This window comes from Sylvia atricapilla, chromosome 8, assembly GCF_009819655.1.
Source record: "Sylvia atricapilla isolate bSylAtr1 chromosome 8, bSylAtr1.pri, whole genome shotgun sequence".
NCBI classification, from domain to species: domain Eukaryota; kingdom Metazoa; phylum Chordata; class Aves; order Passeriformes; family Sylviidae; genus Sylvia; species Sylvia atricapilla.
Genome location: NC_089147.1, coordinates 2,536,817 through 2,550,706, shown reverse-complemented (window position 1 = coordinate 2,550,706; position 13,890 = coordinate 2,536,817). Strand labels below are relative to the sequence as shown.

Sequence of the window (13,890 nt, the reverse complement as noted above, 5' to 3'; positions counted from 1 at the left end):
TCTATAGTTCAGACTTTCTGCTTTTTATTTCCCGATGGAATTTCCTTGGATCAGCTCGTGCCTGTTTCTGCTTCCATCTCCTCTCTGAGCACCTTTTAGGTGCTGGAATGTTTGAGTTGGGTTTTCTCTGGACTGAGCAAACCCAATTCCTTCAACACTTCCAGGCTGTCCTTTAGACCATCTCCAGCTTGCCAGGGTCTCTCTAAGCTGGTGGATCAGAGCCAAACATGGAATTCCAGCCATGATTCACCAAGTGCAATAATCCTGTTGCTGCTCTGGCCATGCTCTTTGCTGGTGCAGTCCAGGACACATTTAGGCTCCATTTTTTTTTCATGTTCAGCTTGGTAAATTGGCTTTTTGCAGTCACCTTCTTGCCCTTTGTGTAGCTGGAAAAACCTTCTGTGAGATCTTGCTCAGTGGTTTCCTCAGGAACTGAGGTGAGGCTGCCTGGTCTGTAGATTCCTGGCTTATTTTTTTCATCTCTTTTGTGTTGAAGTGATAGAAATAGATATAATCCAATTTTTGTTTTAATATTATCTGTACCTAGGCAAGCTTTGATGCTTAATGGGTCAATGTAATGTGCTGCTTTATATCCTTTATATACAAGTACCAATTATCCTTGTCCAGCACAGCTTCCAGAGAGAACTTCCAAATGGCATGGTTGGCTGCTGTTAAACTAATCTGCCAGAAATCCAATTATCTAACCTTATTAGTCACATCAACAAGGGTTTAGATTGGCTCCATTTCTCCAGCAGATGTATCAACCTCATGATTTGTGGGGGAGGAATTGCATTTTTTTGCAGGCCTCCGATGCTGTGATGGTTTGTGTGATAAACAGGCAGCTTTCCTTGTGGTGGTTTTCATTTCAGAAGGATTTGAGTTTGCCTGGTAAAACCAGGAACAGGCAGAAGGGTTGTTTCTTTTGGTTTTTTTTTCCCTTCTCCCAGTGTATTTAGAGACAGAACAAGATAAATTCCCCTTGTTTTTACAGAGTTGTATTAAGGCCGATTGAATTAAAAGCTGGAGTTGCCCATTTTGTCCTCTCCCTCTGAAGGTGCTCTGCAGCCTTTAGGAGACTTCAGAGTAGCCTGTACCTCAAAGCAGGAATCCCACCCTAAAACCAGTGTGGGACTGAAGCTTCCCTGTGGAAGGAGATCCCACTTGGCTTCTCCCTTGGCCGGTTTCAGGAGCAGAGCCTCGGGATCAGAGGGGATTTGTCAGAGCCATGGGAGAGAGGGAAGAGAATTGGTTTGATTGTTCAGGGCCTGCTCAGGTGAGGGGGGTGGATCTCAGGTGACTTCAGGTGGAACAGCCCTTCACCTGGAATGTGGAGTTTGGAGCATGGAAAGCTGCTGGTGTCGGTGCCTGTTCCTCCCAGCTGTGGCTTCATTCCTCTTCTCCTACCAGCACTCTTTGCATCAATTTTCACCCCTCTTTTTTGGACCTGTGTCGCTGCTGATACCACGTTCTGCTTGTTTGGAGCTGAGCCCATTTCTAACATTGAACAGTGAATCTCAGCATCACCAAACAGCCACACCAGCATTTTGATTTTCATGTGCTGGTTATTGATGGCTTTCAGATGGATTTAATTCCCCCTTAGTCAGAAGTTTCCTCTGGTTTATCTGAATCTCTCTTGCCTTTCAGCACCTGTAATTCCTTATTAAGTCTTTTTGCCACTTCTGAGCCCTGGGTTAACCTCCCTTTCCCTGTGCTGTGGATTTGCAGAGGGGACACAAGTAAATGACTCTCCCAGTTCCTGTGATCCCACTGAACATTCAAATCCAAATAACTAATCCCTCACAAAGGATTGAATAAGAAACATTTTTAATTACCTACAGCTGAAGTGTAAATGTGTACGTTTTTCTTGGGTTTTTTGGCCTTTTGGAAAATGTCAATATTCCTCTCTCACTCCACTTGGAGAGCGAGGGAAAAAGGTAATGCAGTGGCCTCCAAAATGATCCCATCATTTTGAATGGCTCCCAGATCTGTTTCCCAGCTGGAATGCTGTGAAAAAATAGGAAAGAGAACAGGTAAAACCATTGGGATTAATCACCAACTTCCATCAAAACCTCTGAGCGAAGTTTTGCTGTACTTGTGTGCCAGTTCTGCGTTAGGGCTAATTTCTAGTGGTGTGATCTGTCACTTGCATTTTATAGTGCAAATTATTATTAGCCCACATCAAAATGAATTTATAGCGGCTTGGAGGGGTGGAAGTCCTCCTCATCTACAGCAAAATTAACTTGTCAGCCAGTGCTACAAATTCAGCCTTCCTTGAGGTAAACCCAAGCCCAGAAGTGATCAGTTGAGTTGACATGAGATGGCTCACCCCTGATTTATTTGCTCCAGGGGGGAGGTTGTCACAGACAGAGGAGGCACTGGATGTGCTCTTCGCTCAAGTTCAAACTCTCATCCTAAAGAGAAGCTGAGATCTTGGTCAGCTATGAGGAAAAGTGGATAAAAATGTCCTGTAATCTTCCTGGTATCACCCCTGAAGCTTTCAGTGTCAGCAGGAGGATGTGACTGTGGCTCACTGATGGTGCAGATAATTCCCCCTCAGCCTCCAGCCAGAGCCTCAGCGAGTGGCACTGGCTCTAATGGGAACATTGGAGATTTGGCACTTCTTCATTTGACACTAAATCCCATCACAATAATTGCAGCCTTATTTATGCATTAAATTAAATGTAATGAATTTTTTAAAAAAACCGTCAGTGCATTAGGGGTAAAAAAAAAAAAAAAAAAAAAAGAGAGAAAAGGAAAAATGGAGTTTATCAACAGATGCCAGGTGCAGTGTCCCAGAGCCATTGGCTTGTGGAGCTCCAGGGTCACATTCCTGCTCCCATCATGGGAAATGATGAGCCTCCAAAGCTCCATAAGCCTCAGCTGGTATTGATAAAACCTTCCTCCATGGAAAGACCACAGAAGGAATTTTAACTGATGTTAAATAACATTTATTCATGTGGCTGCCATGATCTGCATCACGGCGATTCCATGAGAAATATCAGGAATGACTGAAGAGCAAATAATTGTTAATAATCTTTAAAACCCCCAAACGCCACAAGTCTGGCTCTGTTCCGCCCAAGAGGCTGTTAGGGGAAATGGCCCAAAAAAGCGTGGATTTACAGAGATTTAAGTGAAACTGATAGTGGGAAGATCCTCGAGATCCTGCATGACAAATGTAATTGCTCTTCTCTGTCTGAGTAATCTCTTCCTAAAAAAATACATCACCTGAAGGGCTGGAGCTGGCAGCAAGTGTCATTTCTCACATTGGGTTAGAAAGTCAATTTCTTTCTGGGCTCATTAGGGAACAGGATTTTTGTGGCTTCTCTGTTTCATCATTGTGTTGTTTCAGTGTTTCACTCAATGCTCTGGTACTGTGGGAACACCTTTGGTTCTGGGAGGATTGCATTATCCTGCCTTTTCTCATTTTCCTGTCATTTTTTGAATAATGGATTCATTGTGTTCACTGTGACCAGGGACAGGACCTGAGGGAGCAGCTGGAGCTGTGCCAGGGCAGGTTTGGGTTGGATTTCAGGGAAAGGTTCTTCCCCCAGAGGGTGCTGGCACTGCCCAGGCTCCCCAGGGAATGGGAATGGACCTGAGGCTGCCAGAGCTCCAGGAGTGTTTGGACACCCAGGGATGCCCAGGGTGGGATTTTGGGGTGTCTGTGCAGGGACAGGAGCTGGACTCAGTGATCCCTGTGGGTCCCTTCCAACCCAGAATATTTTATGATCCAGACAATCCATTCTTTCTCCGTGGATACATTATGTTCTGTTAATATCACCTGCAGATGCAAAGTACATCTCTTGACATTTACAAAATGCTGGTACTCTTTGTTCTTGTGCTGGGGCTCTTTGCTCCTCCTCAGCATCCTTAGGGGTGACTTAAGCAAGTGACAGTGAAGAAACCTGGTGACAAGTGTTCTGTCACTGAGCTCCCACTGTGAGCACTGGGCTCCCATTCCCCTGCCACAGGCTCCCAGCTCACCCAGCCTCTCCTGCTGAGATCTCTGCCTTTAATCCTTTGGCTGCCTGGGCTTAGTTAATGAAGAATTAGGAATTAGGTGACTTCAGTGATTCATTACAGAGCAGCGGGCTTAGAGTGAGCCTTCCTCCACTAACAGTTTGCATCCATTCCTAACAGCAACAGCTAAAACCCTCTGTAATCATTAAAAATCCAGGCAATTACCCAGTTTGCATTTAAAACATATTCTGAAGGCCACTTCAGTTGGCATTCTTTTAATATTGCCCAAATAGAATTATTCTGGGGTTGTTTGAGACCACCCTCTTCCCTTCTGCAGGATTTATTAACAGCTTTTATCAGGCTGTGTCCTCCAGTCAGTGTCTGTGTGCTAAAAAGGGGTGTCAGGGGTGCTGGGGGCTGCACCCTACACAGTTACCTGCCCTCAGGTGCTGCCCTTCCTCTCTCAGAGAGCTTGCAGCATTTTTGTGTTTAGTTCTGTTGCTGGGGACATCCTGTGTCTCCTTTCTCCCTGCCCTCAATTCCTGTCGTTAATCTCCTCCTTTTAGTTTTCCATAATGCAAATATTTACACTTCATTTAACAACACGACCGATGACTCCTTCAACCAGAGAAGTCCTTGTAGGGCAGGAGATCGTCATGGAAAGTCTAAAACCAGAAACTCTAAAAAGCAATCAAGCTTTAAACCAGGGGCTAAACATCTCACTGAGGCACCCAACCAATCTGGGAGGCGTCGAGGCTACGGTAATAAAGTGAAATATTTGCCAGCTGATTACTTACGCTTGCTGTGTTTAATTACAGTTCGAAAACGAGATCATCACCAAACTGGATCACGAAGTGGAAGGAGGCCGTGGAGATGAGCAGTACAAAGTGTTATTTGACAAAATGTAAGTGTTGATCAGCAGTGAAATTTTATGTCACGGGGAAGTCAGGAGAGAGAGCAATTAGACGACAATGAACTTTGTAGCCCAGAAATAATTAAAATCTGTTAACGACGCGCAGTGTTTAAAACCGCACCTGAGTCAAGGTTTTTCTCTGCGTGTGATTAACAAGGCGAACTTAATTGGTTTTTTCAGTCTCTTGGAGCACTGCAGGAAGCACAAATACCTGGCCAAGAGTGGGGAGACTTTTGTGAAGCTGGTGGTGAGGCTGATGGAGAGGCTGCTGGACTACAGGACCATCATGCACGACGAGAACAAGGAGAACCGCATGAGCTGCACCGTCAACGTGCTGGTGAGCAGGGAGAGCACTCAGCACTGCAGAACCACCACAAACCCGCTGGGAAACCACCACAGAACCGCCACAAAACCGCCACAAAATCACCACAAACTCACCACAGAATTGCCACAAAATCACTGCAGGATCACCACAAAAATCACTACCAATTCACTGCAAAATCACCACAGCATCACCCAAAAAATCACTACAAAATCACCCAAAAAATCACTACAAAATCACCACAAACTCACCACAAAATCGCCACAAAATCATTGCAGAATCACCCCAAAATCACTATGAGATCACTGCAAAATCACTCCCAAATCACCCAAAAAATCACCACAAAATCACCACAAAATTGCTCTGAAACCACTACAAAATCGCTGCAAAGTCGCTACAAAATAGTCACAGTTGCCTCAAAATCACCCAAAAATCACTAAGAAATCCACACAAAATTACTGAAAAATCACCAAATGATCCCCAGAAATTCACCCAAAATCACCACATGATCACCACCAAATCACCACCAAATTGCCACAAACCCACCAAACATCACCACAAAATCACCATAAAACCACCACAAAATCACCCCCAAATCCCAAACCCCCATTCCCCTCAGAATCCTGCACCTTTGACAAAGGGCTTGTGTCAAGCAGAGTGTCTGCTGGGATTCTCAAAGAAATTTGGAATGCTTTAGGGTTATTTTTTTTCTTATTTTAGTGAAAACAAACCTGTGAAAACATGGATTATCCCTTCTTTAATTGTTTCTACAGCAGGATTTAAAGGAGAAATGTTACAGGGCCTGTTCATTGACATTTACAATTGATGTATAAACAACTCGGTGCTGAAAACCACTTGACATACAGAATGTCGGAGTTCTCTGCCATTTACTCCCAAGATTTCCATGGATTTGCAATCCCATTTATATTCTGCTCTCTGCTCAGCCCCTTTATTCAAATTATTCGAAGGAATTAGAGTTATTATTTCATTTATAGCCAGAAAAACTTGTTTTTTCCTCACTGATAGGAGATTTCCTCCTCTTAGATCTTGAAATTTTGGAGTGTCCACCTCGTACACACCTTGTTCCATTTGGGCTGGAGTTGGGAGCAATAATTGTCCCCATTGTACTCACACACTTCATGGTCTTTGGTGGAGAATTAGAAAACGAGATTTTACAACCCAAAAATCAGCACCCATGTAAAATAACTTTCAGAGACCCCACAATAACGTGAACTAAAATCAGTTTTTCCACTAGCACTGTTTGCCACTGAGGATTCTAAGCTTTCCTCCCCAGATCATCAAAGCTTTGATTTTACTTAATTTACTTTGATTTTACATGAGGCACAGCCAGTGTTTATCATTTATGTGATCTGGCTGATGCATTTTGTTCAGGAAAGAGCTGAGGAAATAGTTTGCAGCTTTCATTTTTTATAATGTAGTATTTAGGTGTTTTTTTATTTAGTTTTTTTTCATAATGAAGTATTTCGTTTTGGGGTTTTTTTGCATCTAATGCACTGCAGCCTTTACACCTCCCCATCTCACCAGCCATAAACAAAACGATGCCCACTGGAGCAGGAGAGGAGATGGAGGCATCAAACCCGAAATTGGGCGTTTATTTCTAGTTTGTTTTTCCTCTCTTTGCACATCAGAAAGCATGGGAATGTTTGGGAAATGGGCAAAGAGGAGGGACTTGGGGAGTTGTCCCCGGCTGGTGATGCTGCAGAAAGGTCACGGCGTCCTCCCGAGCAGAGCCCTGCTGGAAAATCCTGCCACTTCTCCAAGCAGGATGGGAAACAGCAAATCCCAGTCTGCACACGCTGTGTCAAACTGGGAGAATTCCCTTGGGAAGGTGGAGTTGTTTCTCCTTCCCTTCATCAGAACACTGGGAGCCTCCTCCCAGGAATTGGGGCCGTGGAGCACTTGGAGGTTGGGTTGGTTTGGTTTGGTTTTGGCAGCTGAGTTTGTCCAGCATTTGCAGGTGATGGATTTTGTGGGTGATTTGCTGCTGTCAGGGTCAGTCACCGTGAGACACCAGGCACGGGCCAGCAGGAGCCACTGGAGGCCCCAGGAGGTGGCCCGGGGTGGATTTTCCGTCGCTTTCAGCCGCCGTGATTTCAAACTTTGCTTTGATTTTACACTCCCCTTTTCCCTCCAGGGCCCGCTCAGCCTTTTCATCATTCTCCAGGTTCCTGAAGTGAAATTCAGGCCTTTGCAAAAATCCAACCCAAGGCTGAAACTCGGCACAATTCCCACGTGAGGTCTCAAAGAGTTCCTAATTGGGACTTCATTGATCCTGGGCTTTTCCTGGGATTAAGTTTGTCTGCACTGACGGTAGCTTAACGTGGAGGGTTTGATCTGAGCTTAAGCCAGTGCTGATGGGGAAGGGGCTGGAGCCCCAGGAGGAGCTGATGGAGCTGGGAAGGGGCTGGAGAATTCCTGATGGCGCTGGAAAGGGGCTGAGCCTGGAGCAAAGGAGCTCAGGGGGGATCTGGTGGCTCTGCACAAGTCCCTGCCAGGAGGGGACAGGTCGGGCTGTGCTCCCAGGGCACAGGGACAGGAGCAGAGGGAACGGCCTCAGCCTGGGCCAGGGCAGCCTCAGGGTGGATATTTGGGGAAATTCCTTCATGGAAAGGTTTGTCCAGCCCTGGCCCAGCTGCCCAGGGCAGTGCTGGAGTCCCCATCCCTGGAGGGATTTAAAATCCATGTGGAGGTGGCACTTGGGGACACAGGGCAGTGCTGGCCTCAGCAGTTTGTTGTTTGAATTGAACCCAAAAGTAATAAGCAGTTCTATCAGCTTAAATACCCCTGGAATAACCCATCATTCCTCTGTGAAATGTGGATTGTGTCTTGCATTCCAGTTCTCTTTAAAGGGATCACTTTTGTATTGGATTTATCTCTTTTTTAGTACTGGGTTTGTGCTCTTTTAGTGCCTCCTCAAACTTCTTTAATTTAGCCTTGAAATATATTTAATTTGGTGATGAAGGAGTTTCTTGGTATTTTGTTTTCTTAGATATATTTTAAATTTTGGAGGCAAACTTGAAATTAGATTCAGAAATGCCTTGAATCTCTCCCCCAGTTTATCATATCTTGCATTTGCAATATTTGCACTGTTAACCAGTTTATCTCAAGGCTGGAGGCACTCAGAGGAGAGCGGTGCTAATGTGTGACATATAAAACCAGATAAATAACACTAATCTAACTTTTTATTTCCAAGGAAACTGTTAGAATCCGAGAGCAGATGATGTATTGCTCGACTAAGGTTTGGAGTTTTCAATCCATGGAACAATTGTTGCTTAAAACTGACGGGGTTTGTTGTATATTGGAAAATTTTCATCTGAAAATGGTTAATGGTGTGTGACTTGCAAATGCCAGCAGCAAATTTCTACCAGTGTTGTTCTGCAAATTCTTAACCTTTGCAGTGAGACAGAAGCCCTAAAACACTGCAACATGAAACATCCCAGCATTTGATTCTCTGAGTTAAACAACTCGTGTTTCCATCACTGGAGGCAAATTTCATTTTGCAGTTTGGAGGTTGACGTTACGCAATTATGAATTTTTAATTTGGAGCGTGTTCTGTGTACATTCCAAAGTGTGAAATCAAAGACTTTGTAACCAAATTATGTTGTTTTGCAGAATTTCTACAAGGAGATCGAGAGGGAAGAGATGTACATAAGGTTTGTAAACATGACTGGTGACAAACTGCCTGACACAGGCTCTGTAATTGGGGAAATTAAGTTCATATTAAGCAGTCACTTGGGGGCTGGAGGAGAAGAGAAATGAAAAATCACACCTTGGCTGAAGCTGAAGCAATTCAAAAGCTTATCTGCACTGAGAACAGAGTGCTGGCAGTGAAAGTCAGGAGATTATCTCTGTCCCCTTTCTCCAAGTCCCATTACAATGAACACTAAATACTCAGGAGCCAGAATCCTTCTGTTCCTGAAGAAAGCAAAGAAGGCAAAGGCTGAGCAAAGAAATGATGTTGCCTCCTGGTGACGTACAAAATATGTGACTTGGAATAAAAACAACTATAAAATGATACCTGACTGATACTTATTTCAAACTTAAAGCTTCCAAAACCTGTTTTCAGACCAAGTAAACAAGGAAATATTGTGCTTTCTGTAAACTTCAGGGTTCACACCCCTCCATTTGTGCTTTGGCTGAGTGTTGCTTACATTGTTGTGCTAAAATGCTGAAGTTTGTGTTTCTGATGCTATTTTAGGTATCTAAAGGTTACTCATTATTCATTCTCAGGTGCTTGTTATCTTTTTGGAAAAATTTTCACTTGTGAATTCTCTTCCTGTTGTTTAAATGGGTTTAATTGGTCTTTTAGAAGTTTGCAAAAAGGAAATGGCAGGATTATAACTGTGGATAAACACATGGAGTTACTTCTTTTTATTTAAGTCTGCCCTGTTCAGCATCTCTATAAAGACAAATTGTGTCTCACTGTCAAACCTCCATCCAAATTCTCTCGCATTTCTCTTAACAAACTTACAATGAACATCAAACTTGGAAGTATTTTCACTGGCTCTTCCAAAATACAGTTTTTAAGAGTTTTGTGGGTTTTTTTTTTTTTTTTTGGAATTGTCAGTGTAAAAATCATCAAACAAATGAGAATCCCCTGCCAGATGTGTGATGATATTGGAGTTAAAGAATGAAACTTACTTCTGTCCCCCACAGCTGAATTGTAAGAGTGCTCTGCCTTGCACAAAATCTGGATTGGATTTATTACTCACCACAAGTCATTCTCGTGGTGTTCAAAGATTGGACTCGATGATCTTGGAGGACTTTTCCAACCTTAATGATCCCTTGATTCCCTGAGTGTCCATTCAAAACAGCACAGTGGGAATGCAAATGTTTGTCTGCACACAGAAATGGGAACTTCAACCAAGAAATATTTACTTGTTTGAAAATAGACTTAAAACCCTTGTACCCTTCAAAATTAATCGTTGAGTAACATCTTAACCCCCCTGTTTTTGTTGCTGGCAGGTACCTGTACAAGCTGTGTGACCTGCACAAGGAGTGTGACAACTACACAGAGGCTGCCTACACCTTGCTCCTGCACGCAAAGCTCCTCAAGGTAAACCCCAAAACACATCCCAAATCGGGGAAATCCCAGCAGCATCCACCCTGGGGGGTGTTTGGCACTCACATCTGCACTTGAAGCTGATGAGCAGCTCGGTGCTGGGTTCTCTTTTGCACATGGAATTCATACACAGAGGGAAGCAACTCTTCCCTCTGTGTATGAATTCCCACAGAGCTGGAGGGAATGTGGTCAAGGCAGCAGCACAAAATCCAAACTGCAGATATCCAGACTGTACAACATGTGAGAGGCTCTAAGCAGGTATTTTAGTAAATGAGCTCTCCACAGATCTTTTGTGCAGGGAGTGCTGGAGCCCATTCTCGAGTGCTCTTGGGTGCCTGTAACCAGTTCAGTTTGGATTTCAGAAAATTGTAGAGAGATTCAAATGGCCTCCTTTCCAAGGTCATGCCTTTAAAAGGTGCATATAATTTTAATGCAGTGTTACCCAGTTTATAGCACATTTGAAGAGGCACAACAATATTGCTCCTCTTTGCTGTAGCCTGCAATATGCACAAATAACATGTTACCTGCAGAAAGTGCCTGAAATAAAACATTTGAGTGTTTAACACTATTCACTGCCAGCCAGAAATGGAGTGAAGCTGTACTTCAGCAGCATTAATCTCCCTGAGAACATTTTGGAGAGAAAATGTTGTCTCTAACGTGGAGCTTTTTTATGTGCTCATGTCACCAGTGTGGGAGCAGGTACCCACTTTCCTCTCCTGGTTATCATATAGGAAGATGCTGCTCTTGCCAGAAGACACTTGTGTCATGAGATCACATTTAATGCAGCTGAATCTTCACTGAATTCCTAGGTTTATGTTTTAATTTTGAAAAGCAGTTAGTAGAAAAAGTAAAAAATCTCCGTGTGATCAAAATTAGAGGTTTTGGATGAGTTTGATTTAGTCCTGTTTGTCTTCCTCACATTTCATGACCTGCAGTGAAATCTTGCTCCTTCAGGGAGTGCAGGATCTCTTTCCACTCCCCTCAAGGACATGACCCACCCCAGGGGCAGAGAGGCAGGGACAGAATAAAGGAGAATTTCATTTTCTCCTCGATCTCCTACTCATTCCAATGGCGAGTTTATTGCACCCTCCTGATCCAGGGAAAGTTTCCTCCCTTTCCCATGGCAAGGGATGGAACAAGATGGGCTTTGAGATCCCTTCCCACCCAGAGCAGCCTGGGTTTGTGTCACTGAACCTGCTGTGCTCATGGTGCCCCTCTTCATCCAGGAATTGGATCTCATCCTCAGCAGCCAACTGCTCTTAGCAATGCTGGCTTTCATTTCTGCAATCCCCAGCAAAGTGGGAGTGTCAAATAGCTATTTTGAAAAGTTGAAAAAAAGGGGAAGGTGTTAAATGAGATCCTTCTGATGGGTGCACTGAGATTTATTCGTACTTCAGAGCTGAGCAAACTGCAGCCAAGCCATAAAAAGACTAAATATGATGCAGAGTTTACATGTGCAATTTAAATTAAGACACTCTGAAATGTATTTACTGTATTTTAAAATCATTAGAGGGGTTATTAGACAAGGAAACATCTCGCAGATTCATCTGGAGTGCAAAAGCACTGTGCCCACTTCACATGGATGAACCTTTTAGACAGGATGAAGGATTCATTCCCTTCCTGAATAAAGGATGGAACAAACCATGCCATAAAATGTCACTCAAACTTTCACCTGGCATGGCTTGGGCTCGTTAGACACCTTACTTAGACCTCAAATCAGAGTTTAGCCAATTGGGGCTTTTCTTAGGGAATGTGTTCAGAGAGCAGGTGAGTGTCTCACTCAGTGTCCTCTTGGATTCAGTGGAAGAACTTCATGGGAAGAAATATCCATTTTTCTTTCCTTCTAATGCAAATCAGAGGGCAGTCAGCAAATGCCAGGGTGGGATTTGTCTCAGGTTTTCCTCCCTGGGTGGATGTTTGTTAGCATCATTTCATTAGAGGCTGGAATTTGTAATGAAGGAGTATCAATCTCCATCTCAATCCCTGCAATCCTTAGTGGAGGGAGGAGTTCAGTGTTGCCTGAGGAGCAGCAATATTGGGGGGCGTGTAACTGAGCAATTGAGTTTCTCTGTCAAGCCTCAGGACAGGATTTTCAATGACACTCATCACGGGCAGGAATTTCATCCCACTGATTTTAATGGGATCACATCGAGGGCAAGACTGAGAAATGTGAGAATTTCACCTCTAAGTCTGCAAGAAGGCTCTGTCTGTGGAGAGGGAGAGGCCACAGTCCTGCAAGCTGATGAAGCACACTCAAGAAGAGAGATTTCTGTTGTGTTTTCAAACCTTTTTTGTCGAAATTGAGGTGTTCAAAACTAACAGAAGATAGCAGCTCTTAGCATGCTGAAATAAATGCCAGCACATTGCAGGCTCCAGCAGGTTTGTGTTGCTCAGAACCAGAGTTCAGAACAGATCTCTCAGAGGTCTCTGTATGACCCAAACACAAACATTTTGGCCAAGTCAAGAAGTGATTGGGTGCAATTTAATAATACAAAGGAAGTAAAGTAGCAATAATTCTGGAAATAAATCTGGGAGTTGCCCAGAGCAGCTGTGGCTGCCCCTGGATCCCTGGCAGTACCCAAGGCCAGGTTGGACATTGGGTTTGGGACAATGGAAGGTTGGACATTGGGGTTTGGAGCAGTGGGACAGTGGGAGGTGTCCCTGCCATGGCAGGGATGGGATGAGCTTTAAGCTCCTTTCCAACCATTCCATGATTCCAATGATTGACACCTTCCCTTGATCCATCAGGCATTTGCTGGAAGAGCCAGAGCTGCTAATTGCAGCCAGGCTGGATGAAGTTAATTACGCTTTCCTTGCCTCTGAAGATCCTCAGTGGGTTTGAGCCATCTCATTTCCCTGCCTGCAGCCCTTCCCTTTGTGCTGGTGGGTCTGGGCTCCAGGGTTTGTCTCACAGAAAGTGAAGTGGTCATTGTGTCCCCAGAGGGTTGTTCCCATCAGCAGGCCAAGGTCACTCTCATCAAACTCACTGAAGAGAGGAAACCACCTCCAGAAGCTCCTTCCAGCTGATAGATGTAATCAGCCTCCAATTACAGCATCCAGATAAATGCTCCTTGTGCCCAAGGAAGCAGAGGGCACAACTGTGTAAAAACCCCTTTGTTGGTGCATTAACTGCAGCACCACTTCTTTAAATAAAGCCCCTCTCTTATATTTCACTTCAGAACTCAGATCTTTGATGATTTGCTTTCACTTTTCCCTTTTTTTTTTTTTTTATTTTTTGTGTGTGTGATTTAGTGGTCAGAAGAAGCATGTGCAGCACATCTTACCCAGCGGGATGGATACCAAGCTGCTACTCAAGGACAGCTGAAAGATCAGCTCTATCAAGAAATTATCCATTACTTTGACAAGGGCAAGGTAAAAAAAGGGAAGGGAAGAAAAAAAAAAAGTGTAAATGTATTTCATTGCTTTTCTGTAGAACTTATAAATTTAATAGTAAGCGTAGTTTGCATCCAGTGACCTTCAGGAAGCACTGACAGATAATGATACTACCAAAAAAAAAAAAAAAAAGTCAAAAGAAATCAATGGTACATTTATAACTCTCTCTTAAGGGTAAATATATGGGCATATGATGCCATGGAGTAAATAAAAAAGTGA

The 13,890-nt window shown here is 43.8% G+C and overlaps 1 protein-coding gene and 1 long non-coding RNA gene across 3 annotated transcripts in view; one reads left to right on the top strand and one right to left on the bottom strand.

Moving 5' to 3' along the window:
- LOC136363954 (uncharacterized) overlaps positions 1–13,890 on the bottom strand; it is a 465,017-nt gene that overhangs the window by 363,401 nt on the left and 87,726 nt on the right. The gene's annotated exons all lie outside the window — the stretch shown is intronic.
- DOCK1 (dedicator of cytokinesis 1) overlaps positions 1–13,890 on the top strand; it is a 269,993-nt gene that overhangs the window by 204,647 nt on the left and 51,456 nt on the right. For both annotated transcript variants that reach the window (XM_066323421.1, XM_066323420.1), the window contains exons 34-38: positions 4,779–4,864; positions 5,054–5,210; positions 8,829–8,869; positions 10,182–10,272; positions 13,531–13,650. In XM_066323421.1, the coding sequence (XP_066179518.1) occupies positions 4,779–4,864; positions 5,054–5,210; positions 8,829–8,869; positions 10,182–10,272; positions 13,531–13,650 (495 nt within the window). The remainder of the gene's footprint in view (positions 1–4,778; positions 4,865–5,053; positions 5,211–8,828; positions 8,870–10,181; positions 10,273–13,530; positions 13,651–13,890) is intronic.